This window comes from Penicillium hispanicum (assembly GCF_028827665.1).
Source record: "Penicillium hispanicum strain IBT 35686 chromosome Unknown utg000003l_segment0_segment0, whole genome shotgun sequence".
In the NCBI taxonomy this organism is placed as follows: Eukaryota; Fungi; Ascomycota; class Eurotiomycetes; order Eurotiales; family Aspergillaceae; genus Penicillium; species Penicillium hispanicum.
This window is the reverse complement of record NW_026623195.1, coordinates 1,284,226-1,304,530: the sequence shown is the minus strand read 5'-3', so window position 1 is coordinate 1,304,530 and position 20,305 is coordinate 1,284,226. Positions and strand designations below refer to the sequence as shown.

Below are 20,305 nucleotides of genomic sequence, written 5' to 3'. Positions count from 1 at the left end.
ATATCATTGTCTACCTTGAACCTAAAAATCAGACTTAAAGCAAACCGCCGCGTGGTGCTGAAAAAAGTGCTTACTGGTTAGCCACACAAGCTTGCATATCAAAGACTGTCCGCTTTTTCAACACTGGTTCCTCGTCATCAACAGTATCTGCGTCTTCTTTTGCCTTCATAAATTACCTGCCGATGGAGTTGCCGTATGTCACGAGTTAGCGAATAAGTGACCTTGGTGGAACACAATATTGATTATTTCATCTGGGTATAATTCCTCAGACTTCTGTGTAAGACAATCATAGCTCAGAACTGAAGTTCTTCAGGATTCGGTGGAATTTCCTTGCTAGCCCCCATACCCTCAAGTTCTCCATAGCTCCTAGCGCGACCTCCTTGAGGGCACTGAAATTGCGCCCATTGCAAATGTCATCCACTGACCACAAAGAGGCCGGCCCGCCATGCTCCATCCATATCTCTAATTCACTGCTGGTATGAGATTCTTGGCTCCGATGCATCGGTAGCTCATCGAGCCTGATAGGTGGTGCCTCAATACGGGAAGCGGCTGGTAGCTGGTCGAATGGAAAGAACTTTGCAAAAGCAAGCAGAAAGGCGAAGGAGAAAAATACCCGCATCGTTTCACACGGGGTGAAACTGGTGCACTCACGAGATATACTAACAACAAGGGCGGCGTGGCGGACGGATCGCCGCGTTGCAATGGGGTCGCGACCGAAGCGGAGACGGAGATGTTCTCGGGCACGGCTAAGTTCTTTTTTGAGCTGAGTTGTCGATGCACTGTGCTTCCATGCATAATTGTTGCGGAAGATGAAGGTGACAAGGTCCATGGTTTCATCGCCGCTGCTTATGTGTGCAAAATGCGTTGCCAAACAAGCGACACTGTTCCAGCCGTTAGTCCTGTTGTATGTATTATCAACACGGTATCAGTCGCCCCTCACTTCATATTAATCACCTCGTAGTTGGAAATGGGTCTTGATAGGGAGTCATTGACAACCATCAGGCTCGTTAACAGGTTTTCTCTGCTGGCCTTGTGACTGTCCGCTAGAGATGGGAGACCTAGAACATCAGAACATGATGCATCTTCCATCTCTCGCAGGTCCCAGAGTAGTCGAGTAATGACCAAAGCACAAATGCGCTTGGCCCAGGCAGGTGCCGAATCTGACACTCTTTTGCGAGAAATAATGTTCCGAAGCAAAGGGTAGAAAGGAATTCCACTTGGAGGGCTTGTTGAGAATGAAGCCACAGATGCCCATGCATTCGCTGATGGAGCTTCCCAGAGGCTTTCCGAGAAAGGGAGCCTTTTTGGGAGCTCTGAGATACTAAAAGCTCCTCTCTTGCCTGTTAATGTAGAAAGTGTGCAATCAAATTCAAATACCGACCACGCCACTCGTCGCTCAAGTTCAAAGTCACGCCAACGATTCCATGCGTGCTCGAGCGCCGTGGAATCCATTCTCTTGAGGCTTTGGAAGTCGATCTTGTGGCTCTCATTCCTCTCATTATCGGAAGACAAAACGCCGAGCTCCCTTAAACCTGTGACCAAGAGGCCTCTCGATGCATCAGCGAGTTCATAGAGACGACGATTTCCGGATCCCAAAGCATAGATCTGGTGAAGGCATGAGGCAGCAATGTATGCCGGATTGCGGAATGACCTGCTATCTGCTTGACCCTATGAAGAAGAGTCATTAGAGGAGGAACATTTCCAAGGAATGATATGGAGCTCACCATCCAGAACAGAGTACGCTGGGTGATTTCCGCAAGTAAGGCAGCTACTTCCTGGGAGCCTTCTGCACTCGAATAAGTGGCCCCGATGCATGCTATTGCAGCCAGTAATGCGCTGGGGCACTTCTCAATACGCCAGGTTGGCACATGGACAATTGATAGCGCTGGATGGAACTCGGCGAAGTAGGTCTTGACTAATTGGCCAAGAAATGCGACTGCAGGTAGGGCCTCGAGGGCAGGACTGTCATTTAGTGAAGGAATAAGAGGCGCAGATAACACTTTAATAAGGTCTTTGACTGTACTAGTCTTGATAGCTGAGAGATTGCCGACTGTCTGCTCCAGGATCTCTCGGAGTGGAGGTAATTTGATTTTTCTGAAACCTTTATTCGATGCGTAGTCAAAAGGCCACATTTCGTTACCGCCGCGGTCTAGTATACCGGGCCAAGAGCCCCCGCCATCCTTTTCTGGAGAGACTGGTCTGACTTGCTGATTATCGCTCTCAGGATGGCCTAGAGTGGTTTGGTCTTTAGTTGAAGATGACCGAGTCATTGGAACTTCTCGGTAGGCGGTGTCATTGTCAAAAATGGGTTGCATCTCACTTGAAGACAGGGGAGGCATCGTATATTGATCGGAGAAATCCGTTTCACACCCCAGCCAGTCCATTCTTGATGCTCTGAACATGTTACTGTCAAAAGCCTCGAGGTCAAAAGATAGATCTTCCAACCATGGCATCTCTCCTTCGTTAGCGTGAGGGTCTCTCGGCTCCTGACTAAAGAGCAACATCGGGCCATTGAAATTCCAATGGGTTGATTGAGATTGGGAGCCATCTTCTGGTATCTCATTGGCATTTTGCTGTGGCACATCATTGTAGACACATGTCGCCTCCCCGTCTTGCGAGCTGTCAACCCTCTGGTCAAGATGGATGTTCATGTCTGGCCGGGTAATTTCCCCCGGTGTGCCCACATAATCATGCACAGAATTTTCACATGGAGATTGGAATGTTGAAGGTATTTGAAAAGGCTGAGATGCATGACTATGCACCAGTGAGCTCTCCGGACTCGCTTCCTCCCATGGAAGATGCGGCTGGGTCTGGGCACTGGCCTGTGCCGTTGCCATCGGCTTGACAGCCGAGGCGTCGTACGTGCAGGGTGCTTGCTTGCGGTGACATGCGGCACAGGGGACTTCCCGAGTACATTTCAATTTGTAGCGAATGCATCGCTGGCATGACTTTCGCCACCCTCGTCGCTGCGAGGGATTGGGATTGTGGACTGCTCGGAAGTGACGCTGATAGACATCTTTCCGATTGAACACTTTGCTGCATATATCACATTGGAACGTTTCCTTGGGGCTAGGGGGGTTACTGTCAGCATATGCATGGTGAACACGCAAGATTAAGGGCTCGGGGTTCGGCTACCTTGAATGCTGGAGCTGATGGCGATGCAGATGTGCGATCCGAGACAGCTTGGCACCACAGACACGACATGTGTAGTGCTGCTTACTCTGACTGCGACCAGTCTGAGACGGTTGGTCAACTGCTGTGAGCCTTCTAGTCGCCGGAAATCAACGTACTGCTGCACCTTCGGTGCTGTTCGTGCTGCATGTGTCCGACGTGGGTTGTCCCCTGCGAGAAGCCATTCTCCGACACAGAATGGAATAATAGTGATCAGCAAGGAAAGAGGGTGGGGAGATGAGTTCAAGGTGCTTTTCTGACCGTGGCGCGTCTAGCAATGCTTTCCCCGCATCGGAGTGGATTGGTGGGGAGGAGAGTTTGGATCGACGGAGAGATTCCGTTTACAGAGGATTCGGGAAGTCTTGAACTCAACATCTTTCACTACGACTACCATAGCCAACACCGCATACTCTAGTGATGATCTTCCACAGTCAATGTCCCAGTTTTCGTGACCAGGTATTCCTGCACCGCCACATCTTTGCCCGACTCCTTGCCAAATCCTGAATCCTTAATACCCCCGAATGGCGACTCCGTGGCTGACGCGTTGCCGGTATTCATCCCAATCATGCCGGCCTCCAAATTCTCCAAGAGCCGCCATGTGCGGTCGATGTCTTTGGTGAAAAAGTACGAAGAGAGACCCATCTGGAGTGTGGAGATTAGCAAGCTGATCTGCCCCAAGGTACAAAGAGGGAAAAGACGATCAAAGAAGACGCACACTGGTGTTGTTGGCGGCTTCCACTGCCTCTTCCTCGGTCTCAAAACGATATAATGCGAGCAAGGGCGCGAAGGTCTCTTCCGAGGTGACGAGCATTCCAGGTCGGGCGTCCTTGATGATTGTTGGCTCATAATAGTAGCCGCCCTTGTTCTCGATCTTTGCACCTCCAATCAGAACAGAAGCACCATTCTTTCGAGCATCATCAACCTGGCGGGCAACCTTGTCCAGACTGGCTGGAACAGTTAACGGCCCCATGGTCGTCTTCTCGTCCATCCCGTGGCCAACACGAAGCTGCCTGGCACGCTCAACGAGAATATCCGCAAACCGGTCGTATACGCCGCGCTGGACGTACACGCGGTTAGCAGTGATGCAGGCTTGACCAGCATGCCGGAATTTCAAGCTCATCAGCGCTGGCAAGAATCGTTAGTTTGTGGTGGTTTTGTGATGCACAGAATTACCATACCTTCACATGCTTGATTCAGGTTGGCATCATCGAATACAAGGAAAGGACAGTTGCCTCCCAGCTCTAGTGTGAGCTTTTTCAGTCCCGGTGCACAGTGTTGGGAGATGAGCTTCCCTACCCTGGTCTGGGGCAGGGTGACACTTTAGCACTGCAACGCTCTGCCAAGAGTGAGCAATGGAAGCAACTCACCGATCCCGTAAAGCTGATTTTCTTCACGAGCGCATGTCTGCACAGAGCTTCGCTGAGGGCGGGTGTGTTCGCCAACGTCGTGGGAAGAACACTGAACACGCCCTTCTCAAAGCCTGCCTTCTCGGCGAGATAGGCCAATGTGAGTGCTGTCAACGGTGTCTCCGGGGACGGTTTGGCAATGATGGTGCATCCAGCAGCGAGTGCAGCGCTTGCTTTGCGCAGGACCATCCTATCAAACACCGGCAGGTTTAGCCTCAACGCGGTATTCCTACGGGCTCATCGTGTCCACTCACGCAATTGGAAAGTTCCATGGCACCAGTGCCGCGGCCACTCCGATTGACTGCTTGATGGTGAAGATTCGCCTACCGGCCACTGCAGGCTGGAACACCGTCCCTTGAATACGCTCAGCTTCGGCGGCAAACCACCTCGTAAAACTGGTGGCATATTCTACTTCGCCGTGCGCCTCTGCAAGTGGTTTACCTGTCTCGTAAACCAGAATCTTGGCCAAGTCATCTTTATTTTGACGAATGAGGTTATCCCATTTCGACAGCAGATCCGCGCGCTGTCTTGGGGTCCGAGTGCGGTACTTGGTGAAGGCCTGCTGTGCTGCCTGCACTGTCTCGTCCACGTCTTCTGCGGCCATGTCACTGCATGTGGCCCAGGGCTGGCCGGTTCCGGGGTCTATTTCATGTTAGATCGAGAAACGGCGAGGACAACGACTGATCCGGCGTTTTACCAATGATCTCAAATCTCTTCTTAGATTTGGCTTCAACCCATTGACCATTGACATATGCCTGGTCTCGGTACAGGTTAGGGTCATTGAGCCCCAGTAAATCCTGATCATGGATTATTATTAGCCAAACAGTTTGTTGGATACTTATGCGGGACTGACTGTTCCCTGAATCGAACCCATCATGAAGCGTGGAAATTCAAATATCAGTGAGGTGATGATCTCTCAAACAAAAGAGCTGTGATGTCGAACGAAGAACAAGTCAGGGCTATACGAGAACAATATACGCGCTTGTTATATAAGTCCTAGTTCTAGTCCTAGTTATATCGTCAGGCTTCTGCTGTCTACTCCCTGGACAACCCCACCGTATTTCCGATCGCCTTTATTCCTGTTGCAGTTTTGAAGCCCCACGTCACTTTCCGAGCGGAGGCTTCCCCGCAAAACTACGAGCCAAACAGTTCTGGAGAAACCACAGAAGAAACAGTGCCTAGGAGGCACAAGTCGTCAGCAGTCGGCATTCTGTCCGACGTGAGGGGTTTCGAGCGGTCCTTCTGGCTTGGCTTGACCTTTCCACCGTAAGAAGTGAATGATACAATCATTGTGATAGACTAAGCGGGAATACAACAACGAACTTTGCGTTCTCTGGTTACTTACGAGCTATTTCTCTCATGCATATCCAACTCAAAGTCTTCGTCAAGTCCCGGAGTTTCGGAGTTTCAATTTCACACATGTTGATAGACGATGGATGTTCTAGGGGAATGACACGTACATGACTATGGATTCAGGAAAGCTGTTCATCTAGTAATTTTTGCAGTGTCGCCCTGATGGCAAACCCCATCTCCTTCGTCGAGGCAGTCCCCTTCATGTCTTTGGTTCGTAGACCGGCATCCAGAGTCATATTGACGGCCCGTTCCACCGCTGCAGCCTCTTCTTCCATTCCAAAGCTGTACCGGAGCATCAAGGCTGCGCTAAGAATGGCACCGATCGGATTCGCAACATCTTGTCCCGCAATGTCGGGGGCCGAACCATGCACCGGCTCATAGAAGCCCTTGACCGGCCTGTCTCCCCATTTCTGAACTGGAATGTCAGCCAGACAAGCTGAAGGAAGAACACCCAGGGTCCCAGGAATCACCCCCGCCAGGTCGGAGAGCAAGTCGCCAAACGTGTTGTCGGCAACAATGACACCATTAAAGAGCGTCGGGCGCATCATCATCAGCGTCGTCGCGCTATCCGCCAGCTGGTGCACAAGCTCGACTTCCGGAAACTCGCGCTCGATCGTCTCCTGAACGACTCTTCTCCAAAGCCTCGAGCTCGCCAGGACATTGGCCTTATCGCAGCTGATCACCGTCTTCTTGGGACTTGCGCTCGACAGCGCCAAGTGCGCGGCCATGCGCGCAATCCGCTCGATTTCCGAGCGTTTATAAGACCACAGATCGGACGCATAGTCCTTTTCTTCCGTCTTGGGCCCGTAGAATGCCCCGCCGCAATTCTCTCGCAGGACGATGAACTTGGCCCCGCGGACGAGTTCCTCGCGCAGAGGGCTGTTTCCGGCCGCGAAGTGCTCGCAGGGCCGCAGGTTTGCGTATACCTGCGTCGCATCGCGGAGTCGTAGGGTGGCGCCTTCGGGCCCTTCAAACCCGTGTCGCATTCCATCCCACTTGGGACCACCGACGGCGCCCATGAGAATGGCATGAGAGTTGCGGCCCGTTTCGAGGACTTCGTCGGTCACAGAGACGCCATGTTCGTCGATGGAGCAGCCACCGAACAGCCGAGGGAGGAGCGTGAAGGTCGCGCGGCCCTGTGGATGAGCGGAGAGAAGATCGAGGATCGCCGTGGCTTCTGCAGTGACTTCGGGGCCAATTCCGTCGCCGCCAATGACCAGGATTGTAAACTCGGGCTTGGTTTTGGTCATAGTGATTGATGGAAGAAGTATAGAATGTGAGAATTGCACCATTAGAAGACTCTGCTCTTAGTAAATGAAGAGAGGCAGTTTCATCTTATACTTGACTTGGCCACTCCTACTCTTTGAGTTGGTTTGGAGACGGAGAGTCCGGTGGGAAGCCCGAGGTATACAATCCCCACCCCCAAATTCCGATCTGATCATTTCGATTACTCGATTAGTTTTAGTAGCTGGCATTAGTTCCCAGATTACTCCAGATTACCCCAGATGACTGCGGGGTGGATGGAATCCGGGGTGTTTCCATGACGCGTTGTCTTGCTGCTAGTATCCCAAATGTCGAAATGAAACCCAAATTTCGTCCTACGGACAGTATACATAGTACCAAACGACAGATCGGACGCAGGAACTGAGTTACACAGTCGATTTGGAAGCTTTTTTCTCTTGAACGATGCACCAGATTCTCTCATCCACCGAGGTCATTGATTGGTTTACTAAAATCCCATCTCCATACAATGCTAAACAGATATCTAAATCGTCCGACCTCCATTCACATCCAGGTTGATTCCAGTCAGAAACTTGCCCTCCTCGCTCGCCAAGAAAAGCACTGAATTGGCGACATCTTCCACTTCCGTGAGACGACCCAGAGGCACATTTCCAAGAAACTTCTGGCGATTCTCGGGCGTATCGGGAACACCAGCAAACGACTCGAAACTAACAGACCATCGAGAATTAGTACTTCAAAAAGCAGGCGATGGTCGCGATCTAGACCACTTACAGTCCTGTTCCGCACAAGAGAGGACAGACCGAGTTCACGCGAATTTGATGCGGGCCAAATTCCAGCGCCAGTCCTTTGGTTGCCTGTGGAAGACAAGGATATGAGATAACTTGACACCCTTAGAGCAGACTTGCAGAAACCCACATTCGACACTGCACCCTTGCTAGCATTGTACCAGACCAGACCCTGCCGAGGCCGGCTAGCACCACAGCTGGAGATATTGATGCAAATCCCTCCCTTCTGTTGGACAAAGATCGGAAAGACTGCTGAAACCGAGTGGAAAATCCCCAAGCAGTTTACGTCAAAGCAGCGAGCATACTCTGCTTCCGTAACTTCGAGCGTGGGTTTGTTCTTGTAGCTGGTTCCTGCGTTGTTGACAAGAATGTCAAGCTGACCAAACTCTTTCATGATTCGCTCCAAGGCGGCATCCCAGTCTGCCCGCTGGGTGACGTTGAGTTGCTGGGCAATGATCGAGCCTGGTGGGGACGCAGAAGTAACTGCATCAGCACTAGCAAGGTTGATATCTCCAACGAGAACCTTGGCGCCTTCATTTGCGAAGAGCTTTGCAATTGCAGCGCCAAAACCGGAGCATCCTCCTATGCAGGAGATAGCATTAGCGATCTGAGAGAGTTTTTGGCGACGTTGTGAACAGATAATCCGCCTACCGGTAACGAGGGCGACCTTTCCAGCTAAGCGCCCTTCCTTGATAGTCATGGTGATGTTTCGAAGAATAAAAAAGGTACTGTTGAACGGTGGTATCTTGATTCGATAGACAGATATTTTCTAAAGACACCTGAGCAGGTTCAGGGCTTTATAGTACTGATCAACATGAGATCGTCTCATTCCACCGGGCATTGCTTGCGATGTGGATTTCGGAGACAGCCCCGATGTCCCATCGGAGAGCGTGGTGGGGATATAGAGCAATCTTGGTATAATCATGTATTACGACCATCCTACCTAGGTAGTTGTAGGCAACCTTGGCCCCTTTTATCGCTTACATATTCACTCCAATCCCCCCAATCGGAGCTTCATCTGACATCGGCCGCATTATTTCTATGCATTTCTTCTAGAGCTCCCATATCCGCCAGGGTTTCTACTGAGGCCCATTTCGCCCAAGTAAACACTGGATCACAACTGACCTGATACTTAGCAACATGATGTTCTGCATGAGCATTCAGCTGGAAATCTCGATAGCGACAAAGTCGAAGTAGAGGATGCTACCAGGACGCTCTCCTATCCAGTATATTCATCGTTGAAATGAAGACTAGAGGCAAGATGAATCGAGGTTTTCGATCAGAGTAAGATCAAGAGAGACATTGACAATGCGATGCACAACGGGTTCGCTGCCAGGCTTATCAATGCATGGATTGACGATCTCACCGCTGGTTGTGGCAATTGGCGCAGTTTGCGTGATCGAATCGATGAAGCAGCGGTCATTCAGTAGCATCAGTACAATGATGAATGCATTTTTCAGTGTTAGTATCCAGGGTCGAAATACCCTAGAGCCTCTGAGTGGTGAACAATAAATATAGAAGTGCCGGGGATGCCTCTTGCGATTTACCGGGGCGAAAAAAAAAAAAAAAAGCGCCGTCGCGTTTCCCGGCGGGTGGAGCCAGGCGCGGAGTTCGTTGCGAGTGCGCGAGTGCGCGAGTCTCCCCTGATTCCCTCCAATTCTGCACTCGACAAATTCCAAGGAGGAGGATTCCACGGCCAGTGGGCGCTCAATTTTCCAGCGATGAATTTCAAGAATGCCTCCTTGCTGTCCATGTTCTGGGGAGGCAACCCTCTCTCCTATCTTGACTTTCTTGGGTTGAATCAACAACCCGCCAGTCCGGTGCCAATCAGCCACAATGCGATCCTCAATGTCATTCCTCCTAGTTTCGAGCATCTCTCCGTCTCTTTTGTCAGAGACAACCTAGCAGTTATCCCGGGGGAATGGGACAGCGGCGACATCAGTCGGTTCACCATTTCCCCGTCCCTACATCCCAACTAACAACTTTCCAGAGACGGCATTTTACGACATCAAGTCGGATCAACCCAGTGTGCAGGATGCTCTGGCGCAGATCAGATCTTCTGATTTTATCGCTTGGGATGCCTCATTCTTCAACATCATTGGATCACACGCGAAGCTCGAACGGATCCAGTCCTTTGAAGGAAAGCCGCTTCGCGTCCACGAAGCGCCAGCCTATGTCCCGGAAACGAATGAGCTTGTCTATTCAGACACTTCAGATGTAGGATGGCTGTGGGCGATTGAGATCGACACGCACGTTGTAAGTACTCCGCACATCAAAACCAAGAAACACCACGGTGTTGACAGCGTCAAGCTCCGCAAGCTTCGAACCAAGCCAGCACTGCCCCATGTCAATGGCGCAAAATACCACAAGGGGCAGATCTATGCTACCACAAATGGCGGCTCGGTGCGTGGGATCTACGCCGTTGATCCTCACAACGGCACCGCAGTCCCCGTCGTGAACAACTTCCGCGGCCGCCATCTCAACAGCCCCAATGATCTGGTCTTTGACTCCAACTCCAACATCTGGTTCACTGACCCGCCATATGGCTGGTATGTGGGATTTCCTGACGTGCAGCCGCCAGAGCTCCCCACGGGCATCTACTTTTTCAACACGAAATCGAAAGCGTTGACGGCGGTCTCGAACTCCGTGGTGGTCACCCCTAATGGTCTTGCCTTCTCGCCGGACGGATCAACGCTATACGTGGCAGAGTCCAACTCCACTGCAGGCAAGCCTCTGGGCCATTACCCGGCCAGTCTCCGAAATGTCTGGGCGTTTGATGTCCAGGGGTCGGTCTTGGGCAATGCCCGTATGATTTATCAGACGGAAAGCGGTTGGCCAGATGGACTTCAGGTTACCCGGAACGGATACTTGTTGATAGCAGTCTTTGGCGGAGTGGATATCATCGATCCTACTTCCGGCCTTTTGCTGGGTAAAATCAATACTCCTGACGACATCATCTTTAACTTGGAGCGAGGACCGCGCCGAGGTGACTGTGGGGTGTGGTTGTTGACCGGACAAAACTACATCTACAAAGTCATGATTAAGGAACTGTGATGGCTATATAGCCCAATCTGGTTCAAGTATGTCTCTCCAATCCCAGATGGATGACCTCCAGGTTCTGAATTTGGCTTATTTTGTCATTGCGTAGGATGTAAGCAGACCAGATGTGTAGCAAAGACCAGGCTTGCCTCTCGGCTGCTAAATCTACGGCTACCTAGATATATGTCCCAACTTGTCAGCCCCCACGTCACGACTCAGTCATTGGCGTAATATATCCGAGCTAGGATTGTGGAAACTGGCTTTAGCTCTCAACCCCACACTCTCGAAATCCGGGGCCCCAGGATTTGAGGCAAGATGCATCCATTATGGACCCAACCCCACGATGATCTCCGATACCCTGAAACAGTCTGTAGTATCAGAATAAATGCTTTTGTTCAAAGGATCTTGCCACCAGGACATCTGTCAAGGCCTTCCCTTCGGAAAATACTACTTGACGGAGTACTTGTTGTCTGTTCCAGAGCAGTGGCAGCTTGCTTTTTCAATCTATCACCAGTCTCGATTAAACGGGAATTTCTCTATACATCAGCTTTATTACTGTTGTCATGTATCTAGGGCTTCGAGGACAGTCTCTGATCACCGCTATCGGCTTTTGCTGTGGCAGCGGTTTCTTGCTGTTAGGATATGACCAGGGTGTGATGGGTGGTGTTGTGGGATAGTAAGTCATCCCTTCGAAATCTCAAGCCAGAAGAAATTTGACAGTGGAACCAGCTCAGGCAACACCTTCGCACAGGTGTTTGACAACCCCAACTCCACAATTACGGGCCTCATGGTCAGTATCTACGAAGTCGGGTGCATGTTTGGCTCCATCGGAATCATCATCTGGGGCGATCGTATCGGTCGACGAATGTCGTTGGTCATTGGAGGCCTCATTGTGGTCCTCGGGACGATTCTTCAGGTATCGTCATACTCGCGGGCCCAATTCATCGTGGGCCGCATCGTGGCAGGCCTGGGTAATGGAATGAATACCAGCACGCTTGGGATCTACCAGTCGGAGACGTGTCCGGCAAAGAACCGCGGCAAAGTGGTGACCTGTGAAGGTATCATGGCCATTGGGGGTGTCTGGATCTCTTATTGGCTGGACTTTGGCATGTCCTATACCAAGTCAACGGCCCAGTGGCGCTTTCCACTCGCTTTTCCTGCCGTGTTTGCCCTAGCCATGTCCTGTGTCGCGTTTTTCATGCCAGAGTCGCCGCGTTGGCTGGTTCTCAAGAAACGAGACAGTGAAGCCAAGCAGGTTCTCGCAGCGTTGGCCGGCAAAGATGTGTCGACCGAGGACGACGGTGTCGTGGAGGTGTACACAGCCATTCGACAGGCAGTCGACTACGAAGTCCATGCAGGTGGTGAATTCAGCTATCGAGAATTATTCACTGGGGGCGACTTGCAAAACTTCCGACGCATCTGCCTCTGTTTTGGTATCCAGCTCATGGAAGAAATGTGCGGCATAAATCTGATCACCTACTACATGAGCAACGTCTTCCTACAGATCGGCACGTCCTATTTCATGGCACTGTTGCTTTCTGGTGTCAATTCAACTACTTACTTCATCTCGTCATTTGCGCCCATTTGGCTCATTGATCGATTTGGACGGAAATCCCTTCTGATATACGGCGCCATTGGGATGATGTGCACGATGCTAATGCTGACAGTGTCTCTGAGCTACGGCGAAGGCCACTTCACCGCGGGTGTCTTTGCAATCCTTTCCATTTTTCTTTTCAACATCTTTTACTCGACCGGGGGCTGGATGGCGACTCCCTTCCTATACCCCTCTGAGATATCTACACTGCGCATTCGATCAAAAGGCTCTGCTATTTCTGTTTTGTCAAAGTGGATGTTCAATTTCCTGGTGGTCATGATATCACCCGTGGCAATGGCCAACATTGGCTGGCGCACGTATATCATTTTCATTGTTTTGAATTTCGTCTTTATCTTTGTGCTATGGTTCTTCTATCCTGAGACTAAGGGGCTCGCTCTTGAGCAAGTGGACAAAATCTTTGAAAGTGGTGATTCAATCACGCGAGGTGCCATGCATCATCCTCGACTTCAAACCTCGGGCTTCGGGCAAGTCCTTCCAGAGAAAAATGATCCTAACGCAGGACACGTGGAGGATATCACTAGAGACGCGAAAGTCTGAATGGCAAATGATGGTGGTATTCAAATCCAAATCAGTTTTTCTATAGTTGACGTCTTTGGATCAAGTTCTCCTAGACTTTTCGTGAGTCACACTCAAAGATTTCTCGAATCTCAAATCACAGGGTCTGAAGACGTCACTTAGACACTGGAAAATGGGTACATTTAGTACTCAGCATCGATCAACTTTCTTTCAATCTCAACCGTCAAATCTGTTTTATGAGTCCCATTCGAATTGTCCACTGTGTCCCTCCATCCCTTCCATTTATGCAGAAGCAAAAAAAACGTCTTGCGGGGAGCCTACCATAGGGTTTCTGTGACTGAACAACTTTGTACCAAGGATAAATATTGGATTACTCCAAAAATAGCCAGACACTTTTCCATCTTGGATGAACTAGCTTTCATTTCTCCTCTAGGGCCATTGACAGAGAATCAGTATATAACGGATGGCTTGATATAGCCATTCCCAACCAGTAAAAAAGAGCCATTGCTTACAAGTGCGCGAGGGGCATTGAGTGCTCAGCCCTGCTAGGGGACGCTCGGGAGGTCTGTAAGAATATGATCAAAATTCGCAGTTAGTAACAGAGCTAACTATATCATCACGGCTCAACAGGGGGCGCAGGGATGATGCAATAGAAGCCCTATCATTAGCGGCCTCTTTTAGGGTAAAGTCTGTGATGGTTTGCCTTTGATACTCACGTGCCTTATCATAATAACCTGGGGCACACAATGCCCGCGAGAATGATAGGTAAGCCTCGATAAAGTCCTCCAACTCCATCAGATTCCTTCCTCGGATGAAGTGTGCAATGCCGGCAAGGTCCTTGGACTGCGCGGTGTCGAATAAAGAGTAGCCTGATATGAGCTCTAACAACATGTCCACAGCGTTGTTGGACTCCCGGTACTCTCTCCTAAAATGGAGGACCGCGGCAACGAATAGTCGACAGCGGATCTCTTCGGCAGGGGCCAGAAAAGGGTCAGTACTGATGGCATGGAAGATGATTTCCATTGCGAGCTGGGGGCGTTGCTCTTGCCACTCGCGTTCTGCATTCTGGAGACATTGGATATTTGAGTTAACACATCGCCAGATGTCGCTGATCCATATCGGAGCTGGCTCAGACCGAGGACTGACTGAGCCGGTATGAGGTGAAGATGGCTGCTCGAACTGGACCGGGGTAAGTGGCTGGTCCATATCTTGACATTGGGCATGTGCAAGGAGGACATCGTACTCTGCAAGCTGTGCCTTCAAGGCATCGATGATCCTCATGGATTCCTGAAGTTCCTGCTCGAGTCTGAGCTTTTCACCAGCCAGTTGCCCGAGATTCCAGAAAGGGTAAGGGTCTTGAGAAGGTGTTGCCTTCTTGCTTCTGCGCAAGCGGCGGAATATATTAAGGGGCATGGTGAACCGATTCGAATGGTAGTTAGCAATAAAGAAGTGATGGTCGGGTTGTGTGTAGATTGATTGAAGATCGACCAAGCAAACGATTCTCCATGGCTATTTATGTTTTCCCGCGTCCAGGGCGCTGCATCTTTGAGGGAGATCTCCGTCAAAAAGTGACAAAGAGGGGCGTCGAGGGGGCCAGGATGTCAACAATGCCTTTGAATTCGACGTCTTTGAGTACACTTCGAGACAAGGCTCTTTGATGCCCGATTTATAATAATCACAATACAATGTACAAGTGGTACGACCGCACTTTTTGGCCTAGTGGTACACCCGGGCCTGATTTTCCATGTTGACATAATCCATGATCCAGAAGAGGAATAGATCGCCCATTTCTATTTTGGGTGGAGCGTGCAAACACATCTAGATTGTGCACAAACACACCAAACCAAGCAAACCCCGCTATGACCTCAACACGCTCTCCACTTCTTCCACTTCTTCCACTCCGATTTCACCGCGTCCACCTATCGGACAATGCAAACACCGAGTGGACATGCTCGACGTCAGACGGCAGGATGCAGATGAGTCAACGCGCCCTCGGTCCAATCTGATAATGCGGATGCGCGTTCGTGTTTCGAGCGGAAATCTAGGCTTGCGGGGTTTTTCCAATGCAAACACCTCCCAATGCACGAAACCGGGTCTCGCGATGCCTACACCAGAACTGCGCTTACAAACCCTACGGGACGCAGACAGACAGAAAGAACCTGTAACTACTGTGACTGCCTTCTTGCTTCCCCCCTCCTCTCTCTCGCGTAGCATTGACAGCGATCTCATTGGGTTGCGTCGCTCCGCTTCCCTGTCCTTGTTCTGTGATGATTCGTCATAGAGTTAGCTCTATAAGCCGGCTCCGAGGTAGCTTCATCAGCGCTCGTTACGGTTCTTGCTCATTAAACCCCCCCCGGCTCTCCCCCCGGGCTCTTCTTACATAGCTCTCAATCTTAAACTTTCCGTTTCACCTCGCTTCCTCCTTGTTTTGTGCTTTACCAGTCCGGCCCTTCCCTGCTCTTCCTTCCGCCATGTCTCCCACAGCACTTGCAGATCATGATGTGGTCGACATTGTCGACATCTACCAGGATGATATCGACTTCTCGCTGGTGGATGATCTCTACCGGAGTCTGAATCCTGCAGACGGTACCCCTCGCTCGTTCCCGACTCTCCTACTATACGACACCAAGGGTCTGAAGCTATTCGAGAAGATCACCTACCTAAACGAATACTACTTGACCAACGCGGAGATCGAGGTGTTAACCACCCATGCAAAGCGGATCGTGGAACGGATTCCAGACAATGCACAGTTGGTGGAGCTTGGTAGTGGGTTTGTCGCTCTTGCACTCCAGATCCGTGGTCCGCAGGACTGCTCATGATCAGACTTAATTGTGCCTCGCACGCTTCTAACGCCTCTTTTCTAGAAACCTACGCAAAATCGAGATTCTCCTGCGGGAGTGTGAGCGAGTCGAGAAACGGGTGGACTACTATGCACTGGACGTGTCGTTGGTGGAACTCCAGCGGACCTTCTCGGAGATCTCCCCGGGGAGCTTCACATATGTCGGGTTCCACGGTCTCCATGGTACATACGATGACGCGCTTGTCTGGCTGCAAACCCCGGAAAATCACACGAGGCCGACAGTGGTATTGTCAATGGGTTCCTCGATTGGGAACTTTGATCGCCCGGCCGCTGCCGACTTCCTCGCTGGCTTCTCCCAGGTCTTGAATCCATCGGACTTTCTATTGATTGGCCTGGATGCTTGTAAAGACCCAGATCGGGTTTACAAGGCGTACAACGACTCGGAAGGCATCACCCACAAGTTTTATGAAAATGGGCTGTCGCATGCGAACGCTGTCCTTGGCTTTGAGGCTTTCAAACCCAACGAGTGGGAGATCTTGACAGGTTATGATGCTCAGAAAGGACGACATCAAGCATGCTATTCGCCAAAAGTAGATGTGGTGATCAATGATATCGCAATTAAGAAGGGTGAGAAACTCGTTTTTGAAGAAGCTTTCAAATACGGTCGGGATGAGCGGGATGAGCTATGCCGCAATGCTGGATTGATATCCCAAGTCGAATTTGGGAATTCAACAGATACCTACCGTACGTTCATATCATCGCTCCTGTCAATTTCTGAACTTCTTGCTTACGAGATAATCTCATCTTAGACGTTCACTTGTTGTCACCGGCAGCCCTTGATGTACCCACCCGACCATCCCAGTACGCTGCTCATCCTGTCCCAAGTCTACAAGACTTCCAATCTCTGTGGACTGCATGGGATTTGGTCACTAAAACTATGATTCCCCGGGAAGAGCTGCTGTCAAAGCCCATCAAGCTTCGAAACGCATTGATATTCTATCTTGGACATATCCCTACATTTTTTGGTTAGTATTTACGTCCTTTGTCATAGAGCACTGCTGATTCTGATACACTATCAGACATCCATCTGGCCAGAACTACGCGGGGGAAGCCCAGTGATCCAAAATATTATCAACAAATCTTCGAGCGTGGGATTGATCCAGATGTCGAGGATCCCGAGCAGTGTCATTCCCACAGTGAGATTCCGGAGGAGTGGCCTGCCTTGGGCGAAATACTAGATTATCAGGAGCGTGTGCGGAATAGAGCCCGATCTCTCCTTCAGAGCGGTGCTCCCTTCAAGAATCGATCTCTTGGAGAAGCCCTCTGGATTGGGTTCGAGCACGAAGCGATGCACCTGGAGACATTCCTCTACATGTTGCTGCAAAGTGAAAAGACACTCCCGCCTACTGGACTCGAAACCCCCAACTTTGTCCAAATGGCTCAGCATGCAAAGCAAGATGCAAAGCCAAATCAATGGTTCCGCATTCCAAAGCAGACACTGAAAATTGGTCTAGACGACTCTGATGAGACAAGACTACCCAAGCATTCGTTCGGATGGGACAATGAAAAACCTCAAAGAACCGTCAAAGTTCATTCTTTTGAAGCACAGGCTCGGCCCATCACCAATGGTGAATATGCCAAGTACCTCCAAGCCAATCGACTGCGAGCAATCCCAGCCTCATGGATACTGGTTAATCCAAGCCACAACTATCCGATTGCCAAGGGCATTGCTCGACCTAGCCCTGGCCCAGCAGGCGATTTCATGAACAACTTTGCCGTCCGAACCATCTTTGGGGCTGTGCCTCTGGATCTCGCGCAGGATTGGCCGCTGATTGCTTCCTACGACGAAGTCGCCAAGTACGCCAAATGGGTGGAATGTCGAATCCCGACATTCGAAGAGGCGAAGAGCATATATCACTACGCTGAGAAGCTTCAAGGGGATGCTTCTCATGCGAGTGTAAACGGTCATAGGTACGCCATTAGATTCGGCTGGAAATATGGATGCAACACAACTAACGTGGATCCCAGCAACGGATCCAATGGGTCAGCTGGCACTGGTATCACTAACGATGTATTCCGCAACCTTGATGGGTGCAATGTCGGCTTCCAGAACTGGCATCCTACCCCGGTCACTCCAAATGGTGACCGGCTCGCTGGGCAAGGTGGCTTTGGCGGCGTTTGGGAATGGACTAGCACGCCGTTGATGCCCCATGAGGGATTCCGTGCCATGGAGATCTATCCAGGCTATACTTGTAAGTGAACATTCCTGTGGATTAACAGACGATCTTGGATTGCTGATAATGCAATATAGCGGACTTCTTTGACGGAAAGCATCACATCATCCTAGGTGGCTCATGGGCAACACTGCCTCGGATAGCAGGGCGGACTAGCTTGTAAGTTTGTTTACAAGCATCAGAGGGAATTTCAACTAACTTTTCAGTGTCAATTGGTACCAGCACAACTACTTATATGCATGGGCTGGAGCCCGATTGGTGAGGAATATGTCGGAATAGCTTGTTTTTCTATAGACCAGTTGAATACACTTGACTCTGCTTCTGCCTCGCGGCAATGACTCCATCAAATCATGTAACTATATGTTTAGTCAGAATTATTTTTCTTAGAAGATCACACTTTGTAAGAATTGGACTTCTCACTAGACAGTTAACTAACCAACCTTAGAACGTATAAAGACAATGACTTCATCGCCACAGGGTAACGTGACTGCCCCTCATCTTCCCCAATTGCGGCGCGTCTTCTCCATATTTCGTTCACATAGCACCATGTCTTTAGAAAACATCACTACTATATCTCCTACCACAAATGAGGCTGTCCTCACTCGCACGGGGGTGTCGTCGGGGGAACTGAGGCGCATGCCCGAAGCAGCGCAAGCCGCCTTCCAATCCTTCTCGCAGACCACAAGCCTGGAGCAGCGCCAGAAGATTGTCGCACGCGCACTGGATATCCTAGAAAAGAAAAAGGATGAGCTAGCGCGCGAACTCACCGAGCAGATGGGCCGGCCTATCGCCTACACCGGTGTGGAGATCACGACCGCCATCAAGCGCAGCAAGTACTTGAATCGCATCAGCACCTCGGTGCTTGGTGAGGAAGGCATTGTGCCCGGCGAGGAAGAGAAGGGGTTTCGGCGGTATATCAAGCGCCAGCCGGTCGGCGTGGTGCTAGTCATTTTTGCATGGAATGTGAGTTGCGCCTCTGCAGCTGTTGAATGTGTCCATGTAGAATGCTAAACTTGCTTGGATCCTGTCTAGTATCCATACGTGATCCTCGTCAACAGCTTGATCCCGGCCATTCTGGCTGGTAACGCTGTAATCCTTAAGCCCTCACCACAAACTCCAACTATCGTCGAGCAGATTGCCTCGGCCTTTTCCGAAGCCGGTCTCCCCAAGGATGTCCTTCAATACCTGCACTGCGGATCCTTCACATTACTGGAGGCGCTGGTTCGATCTCCGCTGGTGAATCATATCTGCTTTACAGGCTCAGTTGCAGGCGGTCTGGCCGTACAGCGGGCGGCATCTGATCGAGTTGTGAATGTCGGTCTGGAGCTGGGTGGCAAGGACCCTGCCTACGTGCGGGACGATGTGGATGTAGCCTGGGCCGCGGCGGAAGTTGTCGACGGCGCCATATTCAACAGCGGGCAGAGTTGCTGCGCAATTGAGCGCGTCTACGTCCACGAGAAGGTCTACGATGAGTTCGTTGAGGAGGTCAAGAAAGTGCTGAGCAAGTACCGGGTGGGCGATCCATCTGACGCGAAGACTCAGATTGGCCCTGTCATCTCCAAGCGTGCGAAGGGGATCATCCTAGCGCATGTTGCCGATGCAGTGAAGAAGGGCGCCCGGGATGAAACACCTGTCAATGAGACTTTCGAAAATTTCCCCACCAACGGCAACTATGTCAAGCCGACTCTTCTTACCGGTGCCAGCCATGAGATGGCCATTATGACGGAGGAGACTTTCGGTCCCGTGATTCCTGTTATGAAGGTCTCGGGCGATGATGAGGCCGTGCGGCTGATGAATGATAGTGAGTTTGGGCTGTCCGCTAGTGTGTGGACCAAAAACGTTCCTGCTGGGGAGAAGCTCGTTGAACGGGTCGAGGCTGGTACTGTGTTCGTGAACCGATCTGACTACCCCAGTCCTGTAAGTGCTCCTTCGCATAGCAATCTTTCTCTCGCGATGAGTGGTCTTCTCGTTGACCTTTTGCTGAACCAATCTTGCAGGACCTGGCCTGGACTGGATGGAAGAACTCTGGTCGCGGTGTGACGCTAAGCCGATTCGGATTCGAGCAATTTGTCAAGCTGAAAAGCCACCATATCAAGGACCATCCGAAATAGACTGCGCGTATAAGAGAAAACAACGACGCTTCG

General features: G+C 50.8%; 8 protein-coding genes across 8 annotated transcripts; 3 read left to right on the top strand and 5 right to left on the bottom strand.

The window, feature by feature from the left end:
• Positions 1-286: 286 nt before the first annotated feature.
• On the bottom strand, positions 287-2,837 carry N7459_002895 (uncharacterized protein; the record flags this gene model as incomplete). The annotated part of the gene is made up of 3 exons (XM_056942080.1): positions 287-881; positions 941-1,668; positions 1,725-2,837. 3 exons carry the CDS (start codon positions 2,835-2,837, stop codon positions 287-289), a joined length of 2,436 nt encoding a protein of 811 aa, XP_056801963.1.
• Positions 2,838-3,582: 745 nt separating this feature from the next.
• Positions 3,583-5,374, bottom strand: N7459_002894 (NAD-dependent succinate-semialdehyde dehydrogenase; the record flags this gene model as incomplete). Its single annotated transcript, XM_056942079.1, has 6 exons — positions 3,583-3,813; positions 3,887-4,296; positions 4,350-4,473; positions 4,539-4,767; positions 4,832-5,219; positions 5,275-5,374. Coding segments are annotated over 6 exons (1,482 nt in total), but the record flags the coding sequence as incomplete, so codon positions are not given.
• Positions 5,375-6,049: 675 nt separating this feature from the next.
• On the bottom strand, positions 6,050-7,180 carry N7459_002893 (uncharacterized protein; the record flags this gene model as incomplete). The annotated part of the gene is made up of 1 exon (XM_056942078.1): positions 6,050-7,180. The coding sequence occupies one exon, from the start codon at positions 7,178-7,180 to the stop codon at positions 6,050-6,052; it is 1,131 nt and encodes a 376-aa protein (XP_056801961.1).
• Positions 7,181-7,695: 515 nt separating this feature from the next.
• On the bottom strand, positions 7,696-8,657 carry N7459_002892 (uncharacterized protein; the record flags this gene model as incomplete). The annotated part of the gene is made up of 4 exons (XM_056942077.1): positions 7,696-7,879; positions 7,944-8,026; positions 8,088-8,539; positions 8,609-8,657. The coding sequence occupies 4 exons, from the start codon at positions 8,655-8,657 to the stop codon at positions 7,696-7,698; spliced, it is 768 nt and encodes a 255-aa protein (XP_056801960.1).
• A 1,021-nt stretch (positions 8,658-9,678) lies between these two features.
• On the top strand, positions 9,679-11,011 carry N7459_002891 (SMP-30/gluconolactonase/LRE family protein; the record flags this gene model as incomplete). The annotated part of the gene is made up of 2 exons (XM_056942076.1): positions 9,679-9,898; positions 9,948-11,011. 2 exons carry the CDS (start codon positions 9,679-9,681, stop codon positions 11,009-11,011), a joined length of 1,284 nt encoding a protein of 427 aa, XP_056801959.1.
• Positions 11,012-11,559: 548 nt separating this feature from the next.
• On the top strand, positions 11,560-13,148 carry N7459_002890 (sugar porter family MFS transporter; the record flags this gene model as incomplete). Its single annotated transcript, XM_056942075.1, has 2 exons — positions 11,560-11,672; positions 11,699-13,148. 2 exons carry the CDS (start codon positions 11,560-11,562, stop codon positions 13,146-13,148), a joined length of 1,563 nt encoding a protein of 520 aa, XP_056801958.1.
• Positions 13,149-13,706: 558 nt separating this feature from the next.
• Positions 13,707-14,540, bottom strand: N7459_002889 (uncharacterized protein; the record flags this gene model as incomplete). The annotated part of the gene is made up of 1 exon (XM_056942074.1): positions 13,707-14,540. The coding sequence occupies one exon, from the start codon at positions 14,538-14,540 to the stop codon at positions 13,707-13,709; it is 834 nt and encodes a 277-aa protein (XP_056801957.1).
• Positions 14,541-15,598: 1,058 nt separating this feature from the next.
• Positions 15,599-20,272, top strand: N7459_002888 (Aldehyde/histidinol dehydrogenase; the record flags this gene model as incomplete). Its single annotated transcript, XM_056942073.1, has 10 exons — positions 15,599-15,897; positions 15,992-16,671; positions 16,737-16,952; positions 17,007-17,898; positions 17,956-18,179; positions 18,239-18,320; positions 18,607-18,639; positions 18,704-19,124; positions 19,194-20,078; positions 20,159-20,272. 10 exons carry the CDS (start codon positions 15,599-15,601, stop codon positions 20,270-20,272), a joined length of 3,846 nt encoding a protein of 1,281 aa, XP_056801956.1.
• Between the last annotated feature and the right edge of the window lie 33 nt (positions 20,273-20,305).